This window comes from Sporothrix brasiliensis (assembly GCF_000820605.1).
Source record: "Sporothrix brasiliensis 5110 chromosome Unknown Cont20, whole genome shotgun sequence".
Classification (NCBI taxonomy): domain Eukaryota; kingdom Fungi; phylum Ascomycota; class Sordariomycetes; order Ophiostomatales; family Ophiostomataceae; genus Sporothrix; species Sporothrix brasiliensis.
The window spans coordinates 4,367,917-4,390,423 of record NW_024467139.1 but is presented as its reverse complement, the minus strand read 5'-3'; the positions used below and the strand labels follow the sequence as shown (position 1 = coordinate 4,390,423).

At 50.2% G+C, this 22,507-nt stretch overlaps 6 protein-coding genes across 6 annotated transcripts; 2 read left to right on the top strand and 4 right to left on the bottom strand.

The window, feature by feature from the left end:
• Window positions 1–1,285: 1,285 nt before the first annotated feature.
• SPBR_07278 (cytochrome c oxidase assembly protein subunit 15) lies at window positions 1,286–2,651 on the top strand (the record flags this gene model as incomplete). The annotated part of the gene is made up of 2 exons (XM_040765532.1): window positions 1,286–1,470; window positions 1,541–2,651. 2 exons carry the CDS (start codon window positions 1,286–1,288, stop codon window positions 2,649–2,651), a joined length of 1,296 nt encoding a protein of 431 aa, XP_040617149.1.
• A 430-nt stretch (window positions 2,652–3,081) lies between these two features.
• SPBR_06675 (lysyl-tRNA synthetase, class II) lies at window positions 3,082–5,537 on the bottom strand (the record flags this gene model as incomplete). The annotated part of the gene is made up of 8 exons (XM_040764931.1): window positions 3,082–3,387; window positions 3,447–3,482; window positions 3,551–3,613; window positions 3,687–3,715; window positions 3,790–3,856; window positions 3,935–4,034; window positions 4,129–5,303; window positions 5,421–5,537. 8 exons carry the CDS (start codon window positions 5,535–5,537, stop codon window positions 3,082–3,084), a joined length of 1,893 nt encoding a protein of 630 aa, XP_040617148.1.
• Window positions 5,538–6,111: 574 nt separating this feature from the next.
• On the bottom strand, window positions 6,112–7,617 carry SPBR_07171 (uncharacterized protein; the record flags this gene model as incomplete). Its single annotated transcript, XM_040765425.1, has 1 exon — window positions 6,112–7,617. The coding sequence occupies one exon, from the start codon at window positions 7,615–7,617 to the stop codon at window positions 6,112–6,114; it is 1,506 nt and encodes a 501-aa protein (XP_040617147.1).
• Window positions 7,618–7,865: 248 nt separating this feature from the next.
• SPBR_07845 (uncharacterized protein) lies at window positions 7,866–8,552 on the bottom strand (the record flags this gene model as incomplete). The annotated part of the gene is made up of 1 exon (XM_040766099.1): window positions 7,866–8,552. The coding sequence occupies one exon, from the start codon at window positions 8,550–8,552 to the stop codon at window positions 7,866–7,868; it is 687 nt and encodes a 228-aa protein (XP_040617146.1).
• A 9,667-nt stretch (window positions 8,553–18,219) lies between these two features.
• Window positions 18,220–19,397, bottom strand: SPBR_07430 (chromo domain containing protein; the record flags this gene model as incomplete). The annotated part of the gene is made up of 4 exons (XM_040765684.1): window positions 18,220–18,270; window positions 18,363–18,761; window positions 18,958–18,994; window positions 19,099–19,397. 4 exons carry the CDS (start codon window positions 19,395–19,397, stop codon window positions 18,220–18,222), a joined length of 786 nt encoding a protein of 261 aa, XP_040617145.1.
• A 1,136-nt stretch (window positions 19,398–20,533) lies between these two features.
• On the top strand, window positions 20,534–22,245 carry SPBR_07022 (guanosine-diphosphatase; the record flags this gene model as incomplete). The annotated part of the gene is made up of 3 exons (XM_040765277.1): window positions 20,534–20,642; window positions 20,712–22,080; window positions 22,200–22,245. 3 exons carry the CDS (start codon window positions 20,534–20,536, stop codon window positions 22,243–22,245), a joined length of 1,524 nt encoding a protein of 507 aa, XP_040617144.1.
• Between the last annotated feature and the right edge of the window lie 262 nt (window positions 22,246–22,507).

Sequence of the window (22,507 nt, the reverse complement as noted above, 5' to 3'; positions counted from 1 at the left end):
CAGTCCAGGATGCGTGTACAGAGGATGCGACGTGGGAACCGCGATGGTGCTAAGGTGATAGTGGTTGTGATTGTGATGGTATTGAGTAGAAAAGAGGGCGGCAATCTGGCACGTCCGGGATCCCTCAGTAGCACACGCAGTAATACTTGTCCAAGGAGTAATTAACTGGTGGGAGACAAAGCAAGTAATAAGCTACCAATCTGGTCTGGTCCAGGCCTACCCACAGGGCTGCAGTGCTTCTTTGGTGGCGGTTTTAGCGCCTGTAGCCCAATGAATGCCGCTTTCAGCCAAAAATGGCACAAGTCTCTTAACGAAAACAAGCCTGTTAAAGACAATGGAATAATTTTCAGACGTCTGCTATCCGCACGTTTACACTGGACTAAATCCCACGTCCCAAGAAGAATCTCGTTTGCATAATCCCTCATAAAAAGGACTTTAGCTGTCCATCGCTCCAGAAGCTGTGAAAAACAGTGCTCAACAGAGTTGTATTCTTGGAATAATTCGTACAGTGGAAGATTATAGATGAGGTCACGTGCGAGGTAGGCGTTAAAGCATATCGATATGTCAACTAACAAAATCCGAGGCATGCTTGTGGCTTAGCAGCCAAATAACAATTGGCAGCCCGAAAACGGGACTACTGCTTGGGGGTTGACAGGCTTTTCAAAGCAGAAAGAACAACAAACAACAAAAAGGGAGAGACTTTAATATAGTTCTTTTTTTACTATCAAAAAAAATCCATTCGAAATCATTGATACTATAATACGTAGGAGTCTACGAGAATCTTCCCTTACTGGCCGGGCTTATCCTCCGCATTAGCGCGTATTCGTCGCTGATTAAAATGAGCCGTCGGTGGTGTTACCGAGGGCTTTTATTGTGGGGGGGGGTTCGACCGCATCTTATGATAAAAGCCGCTGTACCCATCAGTCCAAGACGGCACAACGTCGTTTCAACGCCGTTTCCCGTGCCTTTTGCGACCACAATGGCTTTCTATCAGGCTAGCATGCGAAGGATGCTCTACCAGGTGCCCGGAGCGGCATTCTCCTGCCGCCAATTCTTGCACAAGCCCCTGCAAACTGTGCCTCCGGCGCGGCGTCTGTCCAAAATCTGCAATGCCTTCAGCACAGTCATCCGAACCCATTCCCAGCTGGGCGGCGCCGCCACGGTGCGGCCTCTCGCTGCACCGCCTCGTAGAGTGTGCCATATACCGACCTCGTTGCGGCCTCTTTCAATCTCCACAAGACGGTCCGGACCAAAAACCCCACCTCTATCGCGAGATCCCTCTACTATGTCCAGAGTGAAGACCGCTGTTGCCGCCCCAGCTGCGGGGACCGAGGACAACACCTCTGCTTCCGGGGCCATTAGCTTCCCAGATACGTCATCAAAGTCCGTTGCAATCTGGCTGATTGCCAGCGCCGTCAGTGTCTTTGGCATTGTGGTCTGGGGCGGCCTGACCCGTCTAACAGAGTCCGGGTACGTGTTTGTATCTCCTGCTTGAAGTGCCGGCTGAAGAACGACGGAGAACAGCTAACAGACTGTGTAGTCTCAGTATCACGGAGTGGAAGCCTGTCACCGGCACCCTCCTCCCCCGCAACGAGGAGGACTGGGAGGCAGAGTTCAACAAGTACCGCGCCAGCCCCGAATACGCCCGCCTCAACCCTAACATGACCCTCGAGGAGTTCAAGAAGATCTACTTCATGGAATGGTCGCACCGCCTCTGGGGCCGCGTTATTGGCATGTCGTTTGTCCTCCCGGCCATCTACTTTGTCGCCCGCCGCCGTGTCACAAAACGCATCGCTTGGAATCTCCTCGGCATTGCTGTCCTGATTGGCTGCCAGGGAATCATTGGCTGGTGGATGGTGACTTCGGGCCTGCGTGATGAGCTGTTTTCTCCGGGCGCGCAGCCGCCTCGTGTATCACAGTACCGTTTGACGGCCCACCTGGCTACAGCCTTTGTGTGCTACTCGTGGATGCTCATGACTGGTTTGTCTATCCTGCGTGATCTTCGAGTCCGTGCCGACCCCGCTGCTGCCGCGAAGCTGGCAAATAAACTGGCACTACCGGCTCTGCGGCCCTTCCGCCTCGCCGTCGCGGCACTGACAGCTCTTGTTTTCACCACCGCCATGTCGGGTGCTGTGGTGGCCGGCCTGGACGCAGGCCTCATCTACAACGAGTTCCCAAAAATGGGCAACGGCATCACGCCTCCACGCGAGGAACTGTGGGATGCTCACTACAGCCGCAAGCCTGACCACAGTGACCTGTGGTGGCGCAATATGCTCGAAAACCCCTCTCTGGTCCAGCTTGACCACCGCATCTTGGCCACCACAACATTCTGTTACATCCTGGCCCTGTTCGCCTTCTCGCGCAGCGGCCGCATTGCCCCCGTGCTGCCCCGAAACGCCAAACGCGGCACCACCGGCGTCGTGCACTTGGTTCTGATGCAAGCTACGCTAGGCATCTGTACGCTGATTTACATGGTGCCGACACACCTCGCAGCTACGCACCAGGCTGGCAGCTTGGCACTGCTGACAGGTGTACTTGTTCTTGGCCAACGCTTGCGTATGCCCAAGTCAACGTTGCGTTTGATTCAGAAATATGCCACAAAAGGTCCACATCAGCCAAGCATGGGCTCGCGGGTCACGCCCAAGCTGTAACGCATCCGCTCTTATTCATCACATGCCAGTATTTGGTGTGTATTGTAGAATTATAGAATCTCCACCTAATTACAAGTTTTTTGGTCCATACACGCAAGGAGACCTGTTCTGACATTTCTACGGTGGGAAAGGCGGATTTCCCTTTACGCTACAGTCAGTTACTATGGCGTAAAATGTGAGGCTGGTGCTTGATGTGAGAATATATGAGAAAGAAATTGATATCTCCTACTTGATTGCGTTTAATTTCTCTTTTGTTTATCTCTTGCGTCTTACCGCAGTTCTAACACTCGGGATACATATGAACCCACCCTATCCCAGCATCCTTCAGGAAAAAAGAAAGAAAAGAAAGAACAAAACTAAGTCAGAAACGACAGATGGAGAAAATCCAAAACATTTATGTGACTTAAAACAGTCCCTTTGTCCGTCATATCTACTTGTGAGCAATGCCTTCCTCGGGCATGGGATGCACATTGACCTCCTCGGCGGCAAACTTCTCCGTCGACACAACCTTATCCTCCTTGAGCATCGGGAACGAGATTACCTCCCGGATAGCGTAGTTGTTTGTCATGAACATGGCAAGACGGTCAATACCAAGACCCCAGCCACCGGTCGGAGGCAGACCATACTCCAGGGAGCGCAAGAAATTCTCATCCACAAGCTGTGCCTCATCATCGCCCTGCGCCTTCTGGCGAGCCTGCTCTTCGAAACGCATGCGCTGATCAAAGGGGTTGTTCAACTAGGCGACAGCGTCAGCATAAGGTGCATAAAATCTCGTCAGTCAGATTGAGTACATACCTCAGTGTAGGCGTTGGCAATTTCCTTCTTGCAAACCTATTTACGAACAACAATCAGTCTGGGCTCACATGCATCACTACATAGGAAAGGGACCGTAAACATACAAATGCCTCGAAACGCTCACACAGACCCTTACGGTCTCTATGGTACTTGGCCAAGGGGGACATCTAAAATTTAATGCGTTAGTCCGCTAGTCATGCACACCAAGTAAGTAACAGGAGCTTCCACAGGATGACTTACCATCTGGGGGTGGTTCAAGATAAAGCCCGCTAAAAGCACATAGTGTTATTATGAGATAGCACAAGGTAAGTTTATAAAAACACGTGTTGGTCAATAGACGTACGAGAAATGCACTGGGTCTCGAGATATTCACCGCAGAGAGTGTCGAGCATACGAGCGTTGGTCAGAGGCTGCGCAAGTGGAACATTAGCAGGAGCCGTGCCTTAATCTGCCGGGGGGGAAGGCCCTCAAAGAAAAGTGCCACATACCGGTGGGCATTCCAAGTTCTTCTCCTTGAGAAGGTCCTGGAGGAACTGGTTGGTCCCGTCCGTGTGAAGCTCGTCACCAGGCGGGAACGTCTTGCCCGTACTGTGCTGCTGTTAGTTGTCGGGACACTCCTCACTAAAAACAAAAATAGGGCGGCATAAACACGGCAGGTGATAAGCCAACGGACATGACGTACATGCGCTCAAGCTCGGGAATCATGTCAATACGCTTCCATGGTGCCTCCCAGTTGACCTCGTATTCCTCGCCATGCTGTGTGACAAACTTGGTAATGAATGAGCCAGTCAGGTGTTTCACGAGGCCAGACACAAGCTCTTCCGTAATGGCCATCACATCATAGACATCAAAGTAAGCAGCATAGAACTCAACGCTGGTAAACTCTGGATTGTGGGTCAAGTCAACACCCTCATTCCTGAAGTTCTTGCCCAACTCAAAGACCTTGTTGAAGCCGCCGACAATGAGCATCTTAAGGTACAGCTCTGGTGCAACACGCATAAACAGTTCACGGTTCAGCGAATTGTGATGCGTAGTAAAAGGAAGTGCAGTAGCACCACCTGCGATACTGGCAAGCGTTGGAGTTTCCACCTCGATGAACTCGCGTGAGTCAAAAAAGTCGCGGATGTACTTGATCATCTTGCTGCGCGTCCAGAGAATTTGGCGCGATGAGTCGTTGAACAGTAGGTCCAGGTAGCGAGACCGGAAACGTTGCTCATAATCCTTGAAACCATAGTATTCGGTGGGAAGCATGTGCAAAGAAGGCGACAGGAGCACTACCTCGGAGGCAAAAACGGACAACTCGCCCTCCTCGCCCTTGTCGAGGCGGCTCTTGGGGGAGGTTCGACCAGGCCAGCCGACAATGCCAATAACATCGCCGCGAGCCAAGTTGACGTGTTGTTTGTCAAAGGGAACGCCGCCCTCCTTGATGTACTGTGCCTGGCACATAACCTGGATCCGTGTTCCAACTGTCTTGGTGTCGGCACCGGTGCGAATATCATAAAAGATCAGCTTGCTGCCTGCACGGCGCGTTGTGAATATGCGGCCGGCTAGACGAATTTCACGCGACTTATCAACTTCACCCGACTTGAGATGGCTGTACTCGTTGGCAAAGTTGTGTGCGTCGTAATCCACGAGGAACTTGTGCGGGTACGGGTTCGGGTCATTCGTCTTGAGAAGTCCTTCGATTTGCCGGCAACGGATTTTGTAGTACTCGCGAGGGTCGAGGTCCTTCTCGACAACGGGCACAGGACCGACAGTCTTCTTAGGAGCCGTGGCCGCAACTTCGGCGGCTTTTTGCTGCTTCTTCTCATCCCTCTGGCGTTGCTTCTGCCTGCGCTTGAGCTCGGTCTTGGAAACCTAAAGGGAGTTGGTGTTAGTTTCTCTTCCTGTCGACCGTGGTGCTCGAGTTCTATCGAGGGCGCTCTAGCCGGCTACGATTCAAGAATTGACGCCCTACGAATTCGGTAAACATACACGCTCTCCGGTTACATCGTCGAGGTGAAGATCCGGACTTTCGGCGGTTTCAGTGGAGGGCGTTTCGGCGACGGGAGCAGGTGCAGCAGCCTGCGCGAGAGTCTTTGAGTCGGCCATCGTCGTCAATTGAATTCTCGTGGTATCAAAATAGACAAAAAAAAATTGCAGCTTGCTGGTCCCAAATTGGTTTCCCTGGGTATGGAGGTGATTTGTGTTTGTTAACAGTGTTTGCAGAGGGGCGCAAAAGATCAAAAGCCTCTAAAAATATTTATGGCGGGGTTGCTTCGACTGGGGCAATTGATGATTGACTCACCTGCCCACTACTTGTAATTAATTCGGGAATGGCACAATGAGCCAAATTTTGAACACTAAATGTGGGTCGATATTGAAGAACACAAGGCTTGCTTAATTGCCGGGTTGGGAAAGGATTATCCCATTGTGCGAGGGACTTTTAATGCAATTGCCATCGGTTTCAACCAACACATGTACTCAAAAGACACAAAAAAAAAAAAAAAAAAAAAAAAACCCATAATAGAAAGGGGAACAAAATCCAAAATTTGTAAGTGCTGCTAAAGGCGGGTTTTTGTTTTAACGGGGAAAATCGAAGAAAATAAACGAGAAGACATTAAAAGAAAAAAAATGACCGGTGTAAGGCATCAAGAAAAACCAAAAAAGTGTAAAAGCGTCTCGTTCAGTCCATATACATAGCATCACTACCAAGCGTGTTCATCGAAAGCATGTCTGCGGCTGTGTTCTGGTCCTTGTGATGTCCGTGGATCGGAACATTAATGTTGGGCATGGACCGACTGGCGTTGATCAGTCCGGCACCGCTGACACCAGTCGTTCGTGGAATGCGTTGCGCCGCCGTCCGCGCTGTGGAGATTTTGAATTGACTAACCGTCGTCGGCGCCTGAGTAGTAGACGCCTCTCCGTTTGCTGAAACTCCCCTTGATATTGGTGTATGCATGTGGGCAAACTCGTCACCGTCTTCCATTTCGGCGTCTGCATCCTTATCGCTTGCTCCTTCGTTTTCATCATCGCGCTCTTCCACTTCGTTGTTCTTGTCGGTTAACGCATCGACAGGTGCTTGAGTTGTCGAGACCTGCACAGCCAGTTTGGTAGACTTTGGAGTTCTCCTATTATCACTACCCTCTTCACCTTCGTGGCCATCATCTTCAACCTCGTCTTCTTCTTCACCGTCGTCCTCGTCCGCTTCATGTTGACCGCAACTTGCGTTTTGTCTCCGGTCATCAACGCCACAATTTCCTGCGCCCGGACGGTTGGGGGACAAGACTTCGGGTCGGGTCCGGGTGTGTGATTTTGCCACATGCCTTCCTAGAGCCGACGAAGGTGCACCAGCTGCTGATTGCTTTGTAGAAGGTTCTGGGTTGCGTGCAGATGGCTGCGACAAAGTGTGGATATTTGTTCGTGTCTGCACAGGTGAGCAAAGTGACGGGGTACTCGGTGCTGTTGCCGGTGGCGCGAGGACTACCTGGTTGGCATTACCAAGGGCTGATGAAGCTACTGAGATGGTAGTGGTCGGCGAGCCTAGCGACCGCTGCGCTCCCATTCCAGGGCCAGAAGTTCGGGTCGACACAACAACTTTTTTCCAGCGGCCAATAGCAGTAGCGACGATTGTGCTCAGGTCCGAATGGCGGTCGTTTATATTGAGGCCAACGCCCCTGCTTCTCTGCGAGACAGCCGCGTCCTGCAACTCGAAAAGAATTTTCTCGTCCATCGGTATATGAGTGGGAGGCACGAGCTTGAACTCCCGCGGTTGCTGCAGGCGGTTAAGCTGTTCTATTTGGATTTTGAGGCTTGATGCCTCTTGCCGAAGGCCACTCTGAGCCTCTTTGAGTTTGTCAACTTCAATCTGTTTGTTCGCGATACCTCGTGCCAGCTCCAGGGTCCAGAGCTCGCTCTGCCGTTCGTTGGAGAGTTCTTCCCATGAACGAAATGCCACTTCCAAGTGTTTGCTGGCCTCTTGTTCGAGCGCATCAGCTGACCTCTCAGCGCGTTCGACGGCTTCACGCCGGTCGAGGTGTCGGAATTGTGGCGATGGTGGGTATTTCAAATCATCGTATTGTGCTGTGGTGGCGGCAGCACACTTGACTCTCCATTTTCGAAACTCTTCCCTGAAGAAGCTTTTCAATGCTTCGAACTGGCTTTCTCCTGGCGGAGTGGTTGACCAGGACATGGGGGTAGGAATCTGAGTTGAGGCGAATAGAGTGGGCTGAGCACGGAGGCATTGCAGCGTGAGTGCCGGAAAGTTCATGGTCAGAGGATCAAAGTCAAAAGGCATTGACCCCATTTCGATTTGCTGTCTTTCTAACATTTAGTCGGCTGTCTGCAACGGACAAAAGGGGTGAGAGCATGGATGGGTTCGTGCGCGTGGAATATAAACAGAAAACTGGGTGAGGAAAGGAGGTTAAAGGATTATCAAGCTTACTTTGCCGCCCGCCAAGCATTTGTGAATTCTCTCAGTGCGAGTTCTGCGGCTCGCGCATCGTCTAAGGCGTCTTGCATCTTCTGTTTCGAATCTAGTTGAGCTTCGGCAGTTTGCTTGCCCATGACCCGTGAGGCTATCGGACGACGATTAGGGTCGAAGCCTCTGGTGCTAGAGTCGGCTATAGACCCGGATACTTCCCCACCGTGACCGCCGTTGGCACCGCCGGTTCCATCTGGGGAAGTGACCAAAACCTCGTTCATAACGCCGGTAGCCTCCCAGCGCACGCCTCCTAATGGAAACATGGAGGCGATGTCAGCGGCCGACGTTCCCATGGACGCGTTTGTGACGTTCCCAGCAGCTGGTGATGGTGCGTTCGAAGTCTCATCGCCCGAGACATCGGCCCTGTGCGGAATGGCAGACGGTGTCTCAGCCGGTGTTGTCGTATTACGGCGTCTCGAGGATCCTTTCGGGTGGCGCCGTGTAATACCCCCACGCATTCGGCGAATCTCATCGACATTGTGAATGCCGTCCCGTTTCTTAGGGTTGCGCTCCTTGATGTACAGGTCGAGATGACGGCCGAGAGACGAAGACGTGAACGCCTGGCCACAGTAGGGACAATTTTTGTCCTTGATGGCCTTTGGAGTGTTGTCCTCAGCCTTGGCTCTTAGAAAAACCTCAGACATGGCTTCACTGGTTCCAGCTGACCACCGGTGGCGGATGTCGTCCTCCTAGCAAGGAAATATGGAGTGCACACCGGTGTAGTATCAATATGCTGTGTCCGACGAAACCGAGTTGCATGCGCCGCGTATTGCACCTGTCGGTCTGCGGACAGCACAGTAAACAGAAATGGGACTGCCAAGTAAAAGAGCTGATAAGGATATAGTAACATATGGTGTGCTTTTATTCCGTTCTTAACGTCCCTCTCGTGATGCGTTCTTCGTTGCGGCCATCGTTTTCCCGACAGCTGCCCTAAAATGCTGTCACAACCTTGATACTTTCGACGAGGGGTCTGAAGAGGGTAGCCAGCCGTTATGTATTTTTATTTAGGGGCGCTTCATTGCGTCCTTTCCTGATCGACAAGACGCCGGGGTCAAGGGGGAAATTGAAGCTTGCCCAAAAAAAAAAAAAAAAAAAAAAAAAAAAAGAAACGAAAACACAGAGCGAGAGAGAGAGAGAGACAGAGAAAATAACAAGGGACTGTCGGTTAAGAGATTCTGTCTGCAGGTTGCTGCAGGTCTAATTTCTGGTCGGCTGCAGGTGCGTTAGATTGCTAAGTCTGGGGGCGTGTTGGCAAGTTGCAGCTCCGCATCTGGCGTTTGCCTGTAGCTGTCAACTTCGTCTCCTGCTTCGTTCTCGGTCTTGAGAGGCACGCACAACGTATTTCGATGCGAATTAGCATTTGGGTCCGGCACTGTGTATTGGATCTCTCGCTGGTTGGGACTGCTGTACTTACACTGGCATGCGTTGGGGTTGCAATGAGTGTGCTAGGCCGTGGTTGGCGGAAGACGCAAAGCGCGAGGTTTTGTTGGAAGGTCGCTCGTCTTTCAAAAGGAGACTCATGACAGTCTGCTGGGACCTTTGTCGATTCAAAATTCAAGCTCAAGTCGGGATGGGACGAAACGGACGACCAAAATCCCCGGTAGTCCTTTTGGTGGACAGGGGCGCCGCGAGTTGAATTAGCAGGCAGGGGCGAAGCACCTTACCTCTTACCAGCCGCGCAGAATTAGTCGAGCGCTAATAAGTGTCTCATTGGCCATAAGTGGAGAAAGGCGGTAACAGTAGTACCAGTACTTTACATGTCGAGCGGATAAGTGTGTTTCTCGAGTACAGAGTACGGTGATCATGGATCAAGGCGGACCGAGGAAAGGGCGAGTGGGTAACACGTCTAGGCCTCGATCCAGCACTTGAGGTCAACAGTGGAGCACAAATCCCAGCGGGTTCACCTTGCATAAAAAACAGTGGCTCGAGTGGGCGCGGTTTTTCCTGGGGGAACGAAACACAAAAAACATACTGAGTACTCAAAGTATGTTGTTACTCCGTACGTCGTCCTCTTTAATACAGATGGTACTAAGGCATACTCCATATCAACGGACGATTTTCATTGCATCTCATGACTCATTTCCAAAGCACAGGTCCGCTTGCCTTCGCTCCCAGCAAAGACTCCCGGCCCCGACAAAGGTCGACATGGTGTACAGCACACGACGTCTGTGTTGGGGTTCGGCAAAGGAACCTTTGATAATTGTTTTTGTTTATTCGGCAAGCAGCACTATTTATCCTTCCTCCTGCAAGCGCAAACCGCGCTCCACGCGTCCGAGTGCCTAGTTCTGCGCTGTTGGTTGTGCAGTACAATGCATTAATCACCCCTACTCCGTATAGTTGCAGTTAAACGCTCGGCGTGGGACGTATCAGTGAGTTGGATTCCTATGACGTTGACAGTACGTGCGCTTACATCTCCCAGAGCAAGGTAATCTTACGATACGGCTACGGGCTGTGCTTAATGAAGATGCTCTGCTTGACGTCTCCACGGTGTAGAGGGCACATGGAATACTCAACCCTCCTCACACCCTCTTTTTTAGCTGCTGATCGCCTAGGTGGTAATTCCCTTTTGTTAGGATGAAGATATAGTAAGTTAGACCCGAAAGAGAAATTATTTATCCCTTCGAGAAGGCGAGAGTCCGGCGAATCTACGAGTGTCTCCAAAAAGTAGCATTTCAGGACGATCCAACCTCAAAGTTGCACGAATTTTCGGCAACGGCGTTCTGGCAAGATAAGTAGATATAAATTGTACAGAGTATGGAGTACGCTAAAAGTACGGGGTATTATTAATTGCATCTGACGTATGGAGCTTGCAGGCACGCTTTTCAAGCCCAAGATAACAATTCACACCCTAACGAAACGCATTTCCGACGGACGTCGTATGCCGTAAATGTGTAATATATATACACACGTTCGCCAGCCCAGCTCTGTGGAATGGGAGTGCAGATCACCGCACCGCTGTAGCCGCCGTTTACGGTCCGCTGGAGTAGGGCAAAATGTATTCCGTATGTCGAGACCTGGAACATGACGGAATAATATGTACGAAATAAATCGTCACAATAAAAGAGACAATCGGCTAGTAGTAGTCGTGTATATTCGCAGTTCCCATTTCGAGGCGGCCTAGTTTATACACCGCACGAAGTATGGGTATCGTCAAACCTCTTCTCATTTTAGTTTTCCCCTTGAAGGCATATCACTCACGAAGCTCTTTCTTTCCAAAAACGCAGTTATAGCTACAGTCTTCATATGCCGGCTTCTCAAAGGGTTGCTCGAGTGCCAGGCACTGGCTCTGTTTGTGTAGATGATTCCCCAGTATCCAATCCACTCATTACATTTATACGCTGTCGAGAACCGACCGACTTGGAGCCTTGAATTGGCCGGCGAGCCATACGTTAGGGATGAAAGAGACTGGTAAAGCATCGGACACAAATGCCCTACAGCAAACAAACTTAACTCGTGCAAACATCCTCCTCACTCGTAATTGCCGTCATACAATTCTTGTTGTCTACGTACACTCCTCTATTTGAACAGTTCACGCGCCCGTTGTTTATTGTTCCGGCCCCTTCCTCGTGCAGGAGCTTTCGGGGGTTGTAATCTTATTTGTTTAGTGGCTTGGCCGCCACCAAAGCAGCATGTTTGGCTTCTCGACGAATAATTAATAAACTCGCGTGTCCGAAGTCAGGTAAGGGTCGCGGCTCTGAGTCGTAAGAAAACCGATGTTGCTGTATCCCAACTCTACCTCATACGAATATGTGCCCGACACATTATTTAAAAACGTGTCATCTATAACACGTATTCTCGCCTTTGTTCTTACCTCCCAGTTTGCCTCCTGGTTCTTCCTACATTTGTTTTGACTACGGACAAAGAAAAAACCGCTCTCGGGGTAACGTCATTTTAGGCCAGAAGCTCACAGGCTTTCTGTTAATTTCACACAAAAATATCACACGCCCGTGACTCAAGTTGCCGAGTACCCTTTCCGTACCTCCTGGTTAGCCTCGTGCTCCTTGCATTGTTGTGCCTCTCCTTGTCAACTATTACTTTGCGTCAGTGGTACATTGGGCTTCCGCTCGCGTATGGGTACAACATAAGACCAGCTTTATGCACAACTGGCGACCTTGACACGTCGGTTGGATCGACGAGGGGCTTAGGAGTGCGATGTAGTAGTCCTTGGTCGTGGAAAATTACATGAAAAGGTTGGTGACGTAAGTTAACTTCGCGGTGCTGCCAGTACTATGTAAATACAAAACATCATTTCAACGATATGCGAATCGTTCTTAAAGGCAAAATCTTAATCGTTAAGTAAGTTCTTGTCTCAGTTCTCGCCTATCTCCCTTTCTGCCCCTGGTCCTTTTTGAGTGACCCTCTCCCTTTCTGGACTTCTTATCTTCCTTTCTAATAGCCCTTTTATTCTCGTCTTTCCTTATTTGCTATTTCTCGCATTGATTTACTTCTCAGGAATCAAATAATTATTTGTTTTGTAATGTTTCCCTTAACGCTACTATAAAAAAAAACTTCGCTCATTGTGAAAACTAAGAATACTACACTTTCTCGTAAGAAATCCGTGCTCTCCGGATGTCGTGACTTCAGGGTTTGCCTACAAGATGTATCGAATGTTGTTTTACGACATAGAGTGGGCTTTACAACATACATACGAAATGAGTCGTATGAAAAAAGAAAGTTCGGGAGAAACTGTTTAAAAGTTGGTGATGTAAATGATATTGCGCGTTTGAGACCCTGATAGTCTCATGAATATCGCCCTTATCGACGTCTTTGCATCAAGTCCTATCCGTCGTCGTACTTCGAACTTTTCATAGAACAGCACGTTCTTGTCATACTTCCACGACTTGATCTGAATGACATTCAAATGCGCCCCTCGTAACTCGACTCTCTTCCCATCTAACGTAATTCCATAGTGAGACGCTTACATCGACTCGAAACCCGGAACCCCTACAACGACTGCATCGTAGATAGCTTAGCTCGGCTAGCTATGAGAACGTTTACACGTCAGCTTTTATTAAAGCAAATTCGTTGCTGAGGTGCCAAAAGATAACCGCAAAACATTGTACCCAGCCAACTCTATACATGGCATCAACTAATAAACTACAGTCCACCTACGAGAATTTCAAATCCTCACAACGGCCTGGTTCGCGGCTTCCGCTGTGATTATGTCATCATCTCTCCGATGCGCGACATCATGCCACCGAATCGTGATTTCCCACTTAGGCAACTTTTGTCGAAAGTCGCTTCTGAACAGTTGGCTTTCCCGAGCGTGTCGGCGCCACTGGGAAGGGCGCAATTCCCCCACTGTTTTTACACGACACTGAAAATACACTTTTTTTTGCCGTCTTGTTTTCCGGTCTTTTTATATAAAGTACGCCGTGGCAGCCCTGCTCTGATGACGGGCAAGCAAGATCAAGATACCTTTACTTATCACGACTGGTATCTACAATCGCACTGACAGATTCCTTTTTATAGCACAGCCCAATTCGCTTTTAAGCCTGGCTCACCTCCTTCGTCTGATGCAAATCAATCAACATGGCTACAATCCAAGAGCACTCCATCCAATGGCATGAAGGCGAGATTGCTATGCAACGTCTCCTCAACGGACCACACTACAACAGACCGAACCCGACATCCACCGGACTGTCCCAGGCACACGCATATCGCATCGCTGTGTCTCCCCTCGCTGCATTTGGCGCTTTAGACCGCAAGGGTCGTCCTTGGACAACCGTTCTGGGTGGAAGCCCGCAGTTTGCACAAGCTGTCGCACCTGGTGTGTTAGGTGTGCAGAGCATCGTGGATCTGGACTATGATCCTGTTGTCGATGCTCTGTTTGGTGGCGACGAAGATAACGGAGGGGCCAAGGGCAACGGGGAATTGCAACGTCCTGGCCCCGAATACGGGCCTATAATGGCAGGCTTAAGCATTAACCTCATTACTCGGGATCGAGTGAAACTTGCCGGAAGGATGATTGCCGGTGCAGTGTCCATGAGACCGGATGGACCAGTGGGAGAGGAAGGGCCACACCTTGGCCGTATCGGTAAGATGCAGCTATCCCTTCTCGTGCGGGAGGTCCTTGGCAACTGTCCAAAGTACCTAAACCAAAAGAGAATCATGGATCACAAACCACGTCCCCAGCTAGTCTATGACTCGGACAGGTCACCTGGGCCACTTCCCCGAGCCGGTTTTGAACTCATCGAAGGTGCCGACTTGTTTTTTCTCTCGTCTACTGACGGGAAAACCATGGACACGAATCACCGTGGCGGATCACCGGGGTTTCTGCGAGTAGCTGATGAGGGTGGCCAATCCCCAAACCACACCGCTCTGACTCTTGTCTACCCCGAGTTTTCCGGCAACCGCCTTTACCAGACACTGGGCAACTTGAAGGTTAACCCACTCGTCGGCCTAGTCATTCCAGACTTTGATACCGGGAATGTGGTTTATCTCACGGGCCAAACAAAAATCCTCGTTGGCCCAGAGGCGAGAGCATACCTACCACATACGAAGTTGGCAGTCCGTATTGAGGTAGAACGAACCATATTTGTCGCAGACGGCCTTCCCTTCCGTGGCGAAACCATCGACTTCTCTCCTTACAACCCCCCTGTTCAACCCCTCCTGTGTAAAGCTCTTGTTGCAGATGAACACGGAACTGTTGAAAAGAAGGAGCCTATTGCCATGGCCATCATTTCGGGCCGTCAAGTGCTTTCACCGTCTATTGCTCGGTTTACTTTTATTCTCAAAGCGACTTCTAAAACCAATGCTACCCAGCTACTGTGGCAGGCTGGTCAGTACATCACACTCGATTTTTGCACCGAGCTTGACCTTGGTTGGTCACATATGCGCGACGACGACCCGCAGTCTCTCAATGACGATTTTGTACGCACATTCACGATTTCCAGCCCACCTCCGTCGCCGCCATCGCCACATACCAATGGCCCGTTGAAAAAATCGTCGCCTGTCGTTTCGATCGAGCTAACCTTGCGTCGCCATGGTCCAGTCACCAAACTTTTATGGCGCCGCGATCTTCGTGTTCCTTTGGAAACTCCTGTACTTGCTTTTGGTGGCGATAGAAATTTTCACATCACCTCACCTCGACATATGGCCGAGAAGGCAGAGTCTCAGGAGGCTATTTTCATCGCTTCTGGTATAGGAATCACTCCCATACTAGCGCAGGCTCCTAGTCTTTTGTCGGGTCAGGGGCTTGGTGCGGGTGTACAACTGCGGGTATTGTGGAGTCTGCGCACCAGTGATCTTTCTGTGGCTGCGGACAGTTTTGATCGGATAAGCGGATTGGCAAAGCGTACAACTATATTTGCGACAGATGCATCTGTGTCTGGAGAGCCAAAGGCAGCTTTTAAGGGATTGGAAGAGATGGGAGCCGTTGTTATTACAGGGCGCCGCATACAGAAAGTTGACATCATTTCTAGCCAAGGTGGGGATCAAAAAATGGTCCGAAGGAGGTTATACATTTGCACGGGGCCAAAGATGCTTGCAGACATACAGAGATGGTTGCCGAATGAGGATATGGTCTGGGAAAACTTTGCATTCTGAAAATCACTCCAGTACTTTAGTCCTGTGCATTTGCTTCTGTGTTGTTAATCAAAGCGCTCGCTATCTGGCTGGTGATTCTGTGTAACGAATACATATGTTAAATGAAGGAGGTTTTATGGCCGCCAGTGCCTAAAGCCGGGACAGGAGCCAGGGTATGGCTAGGCGAAAGTCGTTGAGCCTTCTTCAGACCATAATTCTGGTCTCTCAAGAATATTGCCTCTCTACTGTTCTCGGACTGGAGACGTAGAATGCATTTTGCAATGTGAAGGCGGGTCGTCGCCTCGAAGTTGACAATAAGAAATACTGGCCTCCAAACAATCTCCTGGAGACGAGATTAACCATCGTCTTACCTTGGCTGGTGGTTGTCAAGTAAAACTTGTAATTCCGATGGGCCTGCTAGCATGACAATGGATGCTAACCTACGATTTACTCATATACATATTAGGGTCCGCCGCCGTACCAGTTTGGCAACACGTAGCATGGTGGCTCGGGAGGATTCACAAATCAAAAATACTAGAGGAGGAGGTGGGGGTTGTTGTTGAGGAGAATTGCAAAAGCCTCGACCGCCTTATTATCGTGTCTATCTGCCAAAAAATATGGTCGCTGGGAGGAGTCATGTTACATACAAAAAACAAACAACAGGAATAATCATGCCACTGAAAGTGAAACCCCCCACTGTCACAAAGCAGATACCCAGAATTCAAACCAGAGATCAGAAGTACGGTACCGCAATGCCCTCCGAAAGATAACGCCGTTCCCCCCTTTCCAAGACAAGCCGGAAAAGGACGAGAGAAAATATCAACTATTGTTTCTCATAATACGTGTCAAGGATGCGACGAACGTGAAAAAAGGAAAAATAAAACAGCAAAATTTGAAAATGCAAAAATGCGAAAAAGCGTGTTTGAACGCGCTTGCAACTTCATCTCTCATATGCTCACACGCTAGAATAGGCGAAAATACTCTGCGTAGTCCTAGAATGAGGAAGACGACGACGAGTCTGCAGTTGAGAACAGGTGATGTCTCGCTGAAGTGTTGCCGAAGGAGCAATATGTTGCAGACAAGTTGACCAACCAAGAACTTTAGTTGCATGGTGTTGCTCGAAGATACCGTACTGTAGTCGGCTAGTCATCTCATGGCTATGAGAGCGACTGTAAAGACGATGGGTACATCATGACCCTGAGCTCCCACTACCCGTGCTGCTCGTGATGCTGACGCTACGCCTGGCAATAACCACGAGGCGATAAATACCGAATGCAATAGCTGCAAGAAACACGAAGAGAAGAATAATGATGAGGGCAATGACGTCGTTTTCCTTCATAGCGGCGGTTGAACTGGAGTGGTGAGGAAGCCAAGTAGTAGTTGCTATAAGAGAGGAATGCGGCACGGATTCGACACTCTGCGGCAGGGACTGTTAGGACGTAGTTGTGTGGCGATGTCTCGGTGTTGGAATGCGGTAAGGAAAACAGCCGAGACTCACAAATAGTTTCTGTGGACTGAGAGGCAACGGAATTCTCTGGCTCGTTTGCAAATGGTCTCGCGATGTCTATTCCTGGTACGCGGCAGAACCCCAAAATGATTCTGTATCTCGCGACAATGTGACGGCGAGATTTGGCGTGAAGTGATGCTGTGTTAAAAAGAGGTGCGAGAGGTCCAAAACTGGCCAAAAAGGTTGTTGTCGATAAAATAATGGATGAGTGACTACTGTATGTAAACGACTTGCAGGGAGAAAATGGCAAAGAAAGAAGAAAAACCAGAAAACACTGACAAAACGTTTAAAGTGCACAACGACTGGGTGCGTCCTCAAATAGGCAGTATTGCTGGTTGCCCCGCCACCCATTTTAGAGAAAGTCAATAAACGGCAAGGCTGGGAGAAAAAAAGTGATAAGTGTCCGCTGGAAACCAATTTTCGCCATGTTGCACTACACCAATAGGCTGCTGACAACGCTACCCCATTACTGGTGTGGGGCACTTTTTGGTATCTTATCCTAGCACAGATGATGGCCCATAACTGTGTGTACACCACACGACATATTACTCCATGTTAGTACGTCGTACATGTGGACGTCGGACGGAAATCAAATGTCGAGGTAGTATTTCGTTTGGACGATTAGTTTTCACCCTTTGTTGTGGCGATTGTGATTAGTTTGTAAAACTCGCTAGGTCTTCGTATGCACTTTTTAACCTTGTGTTGCCTGGAGCTCGTCTATTGCTACCGTGAGACGTTGGTGCGTCCAGCGGGACAACTGCCCAGCCACCTGACAATTAGTCCTCGTATTTCTCTCCCATTGGGTCTGCTAGGTGCCTTATGTCCACGCCCAACTCTCCCAGCTATCCAAGCATGGCATCCGTCTGAGCCTTCCTGTGATAGGCATAGCATGATATGCCGCATACACGTTGTCACTACGGGTATAAGCATTCTCCGATGTGTGTATTCACCGTGGAGACCACATCAAAGGCTCGAAATGACGCCTCCTCAGTTCAAACAAACGTGGTAACCTGCATCGGAGAGAAGCTTTGATTGAAGAGTGGCCCGAGCCAAAGAGAAGCACACACGTCTAGGGCGGAGGCACGCCACGCCCGTGAACGTCCTACGTATGCAGCTACCGTACTCCCATAAGCGTTGTAGACATACATAGAATTAACAAAGACAAACAAATGGCGATAAAATATACTTTCACTAAGGACGATTAACGCCCATCGCGCTGGCTACCTCAAGAGCCGAATACCTGCCATGCCTCTTCCTCCAAATTCTCCGTCTGCGCTTCATTCCGTTGGTGTCTTGAAGCTGATACGCGATTCGTAGAAACGAAGGATCTGGAGAGCACAATTGTTAGCAGGCCGGGTTGCTTGTACGGGGGAAGGCGTCATGAGCTATAAGCTCGTCTTACTCTCTGCGGGCATCTCACGTAAGCGTGCTGTGCTGCGTGTTGCGATTTACTACCGTTCCGCCATGTCAAGAACACGCGCAGCTCGCCGTCGTCTCCCCGGAACATCTCCACGTCCACTACCTCATCCTCCCAACTACCTGCTGGAGGTTTGAACACCTTTTGTACTTCTGCAGGCGATTCACGATCTGCTGGGTGGTCTTCGCTCTTTTTGGGCCGTTTCGAAGCGGTCGTGGGACTTGCGCTCGCGGGCTGCCGTCCGCGTTTCTTGCCCTTAGAAGGCTTCTCAAATAGTTTTGGTCGGCCGCCGATTTTCGTAATATATTCACTTAGGATTTCAGACGCATTTTCCCTGGTCGTAGCCACCCACGAGAGTGTTAGTTGCAAGATGATCATCAAGGGGTACAGGTAGCGGATAACCTTGTACGTACGCCAAGTTATCTTCTGGCTCCCACGTGTGATCGCTGGGGCTCTCATATCCTTTCCAGACGACACGAAAACGGGGTTCTTCGTTCTCCTATGCGTGGACTGGTTAGCTGTATCTCTTTTTTGTCATACGCGACCGTGGTCAGTGCATATTGCGCACTCGCGAAGAGGCTTTTGTATATATACTCACGTCCAGCATATGGTCGATGATTTGTTGAACTTCGTATCTGTGTGGTAAGTATGTCAGTAGCTGTAAGTTAATAATCAAAAAAAAAAAAACATTGAGGGAGGTCAGTGGCAGCTTAAATGTATCGCGAAGGAGCCAACATACTCGTCCCCATCTTCGTCGTCTTCGTCTTCGTCGACATCGTCGTCGTCACCACTAGTGCCCTTCTCATTCTGATCCTTAGAATCTACTTCCTTCTTCCTACTCGCGGGCAAGGCTGAACCGTTGGTTTGTGAGACACCCTTGGCACGTCCACCGTCGCGTTTATTCGGCTTGTTGTTGCCGGACGAGTTAATGCTGTCCTCGTCCTCTTCTTCAGCGGCGTCAGCATATGCGCCAGTCTTTCTTCCCCGTTTCGATGGAGGCGGCGTGGTAACGGCACCGACGCCGCTTCCGTCGGACATTTCGTCGTCACTCAAGGCTGTAGACCAAGTTAGAAAATATCCCGTTCGCATACGCACGCGAAGCTCGGGGCCCATGCCACCGTTGCAGATTCAACCTCCTATGCCGAAATATGGAGAGCCCAAAGGCAAGTGAAGACAGCGAAGAAGGGCAAGGGAGGGAATATCGAGGATAGCACAGGGAGTTGCGAAAACATACCTGGAGGCATATTCGTGATCTCAATGTGAAGTTGGCCAGCGTAAACCAGCTGCGGGCCCAAAAACCATATCCAATTGCTCAAGGATGTGCTGTCAACCTGATTGAACTGCCATGAGATCAAAGTGTCCTGGTGGGTGAGCAGTTTGCGGTTCGATGGCGAAGTGTAAAAGTGAAAAGCCGGAGACTAGCACTGGTGCGGATTTGCGTCGCGTTTTCTTTCTGGCACGGTACGCGTGTGCTGCGATCAGGTATTATTACCGCTCAAGTAAAGAGCGGATAAATTTTGTCATGTGATAGATCACACTCTGTCAATGCCAGCATACTGTTGGGGAAACCTAATCTCTCTCTATTGCCATGGAATACTTAGCTGTGGGGCGGATTACATACTCCGAACAGCTTTACTTTCCAGATATTACTCCACATGTAAGGCGCTGTGATTGGCTGTCTGAAAGTACAGCGCAAAGCCGCCTACTGGGGGGCCCAGCGGAGCTAATACACGCCACGCCCAGCGTAACATTGACATGTACTCAGCATTGCCCCTATTCGGTTCTAGGTTTCCCTCTATCCCTGGGAGAGTTGTTCCTTCGTTCTTTCCCCACAGCACAGTGACTTTCGCATTCTGTTGTTAGCAATTTTGTACTGCTGTATTTTTTTCCTTTCCCAGCATCGCCAACTCTCATCTCTGTCCCTCCTTTCATCTCCCGCATCACACTTTGTACTTTCTTCCTTTCACTCGTTTTCCATCTTCCCCCACGTCCGTCGTGCTTGTTATCCACCTTCCTACCGCCTTCTTTTTGGCCGGCTCTCGCGCCTTGGTGACATGCGCCGAACGTCCGTTTCGCTGCCGACCAACAAACGAGCCCACGATCCGTACGAGAAACCCGCTCGCTACGGGACTCATCCGCATCAACTATCCACGCTGGAGCACACTACTGCCTGGATGGCGCAAGCCAAACAAACGCGGTGGATTAAGGCTGTTGCCGTCTTGTCCACCGTACTCTTCCTGTTCTACTACTTCTCGCCCCAAGGCGTCGATCTATATCGTGGAGGTAAGTTGTCTCCTGCAACGTATCCTGCGCTGCTCGTGTGTTTACTTATATCTGGCTAATAAGCGTCAGTTTCGTCCTCTTCTCGTGATGGCCAGGTCCCCGTTGACGCATCATATGGTACCGACCGCTGTACCCGTTCCAGCTCGCGCGACAAACCCATCGTCCAATACGTTCTGATGATCGACGCCGGGAGCACGGGCTCCCGTATCCATGTCTACAAATTCAACAATTGCGGTGCCACGCCCGAACTTGAGAGCGAGGTTTTCAAGCAGACGAAGAAAATTGAAGGCCGCAGCAGTGGACTCAGTGCCTACGCTGATGACCCAGAAAGAGCGGCCCATAGCCTAGATCCGCTCCTAGAAGAAGCCATGCGAGAGGTACCTGACAAACTCAAGGCCTGCACTCCAATTGCCGTCAAGGCCACCGCCGGCCTGCGTCTTTTGGGCCCCGAAAAGAGCCAACGTATACTGGACGCCGTTCGTCTCCACCTGGAGCAAAACTACCCATTCCCTGTTCAGTCCGATGAGGAAGGTGGCGTTGCCATCATGGATGGATCTGACGAAGGTGTTTATGCGTGGATCACGACTAACTACCTTCTCGGGAATATCGGTATGCCGGAACATGAAGAGACGGCTGCCGTTTTTGACTTGGGTGGTGGTTCCACCCAAATTGTGTTTGAGCCCAATTACAACGGCCTAACACAAGGCGGTATCCCTACGAAGATGGCTGAGGGCGACCACAAATATGATTTGGACTTTGGCGGCCGTCATTTCACCCTCTATCAACACTCGCACCTAGGCTACGGTTTGATGAGTGCACGGGACGCCATTTACAAGGCACTTGTGGACGACCTCCAAGAAGCGAACAAAGATGCCTCTGCCGCTGCTTGGGTAAAGGGTACTGTCGTTAACCCGTGTTTCTCTGTGGGCATGGAGAAGACTGTCAAGATCAAGCTGGGTGAAGGACACCCACTGGGCGAGGTAGCTGAGTTGAACATGACCGGCCCCATAAAGGCTGCGCCTGCACAATGTCGCAACCTTGCCGAACGTATCCTACGCAAGGATGCCGAGTGTGGACTTCAACCGTGCTCCTTCAACGGTGTCCACCAGCCCCCCATTGGCAAAACTTTTGCAAAGGAGGCTGTGTACTTTCTGTCGTACTTTTTCGACCGTACACAACCGTTGGGCATGCCAGAGTCGTTCACGATTCGCGAAATGCACGACTTGACAAACACTGTGTGCTCAGGAAGTGATGCCTGGGGTGTATTCTCATCGGTCCCAGGTGCTATGGATGAACTCCGTGACCGCCCCGAGCATTGCATGGACCTCAACTTCATGTTGGCTCTGGTTCATACTGGATACGAAATGCCTATTGACCGTGAGGTTCGCATCGCCAAGAAGATTAAGGACAATGAACTTGGCTGGTGTTTGGGCGCCAGGTCAGTACCAGGCCCTTATTTCAGTTTCCCTGACTTTTCATTTCTGTTCTACCGGGTCCTTTGCTCGCCGTGAATCACAATGCTAACTTTCTGCTATTAGTCTTCCATTGCTGTCAAAGGGCTCCGGCTGGTCATGCAAGGTCACCGAAGTTCATCGCTAACTGAAAATGTTTCGGTTTCCGCGGGAACGTGATCAACGACTTAGAAAATTTCATCAATGTTTACGTTATTCTTAGTAAACAAGAGGACTGGGGCTACAGGTTGGTGCAATGGGCACTGTTTATTGGTGCCTTTCATTACCCTGCAAGAAAATACGTAACATACGGCGTTGGGTTTGGATTTACGTTTTAATTAACCGTTTACTTCTCTCTCTCTCTCTCTCTCTCTCTCTCTCTCTCTCTCTCTCTGTCTCTGTCTCTGTCGGTAA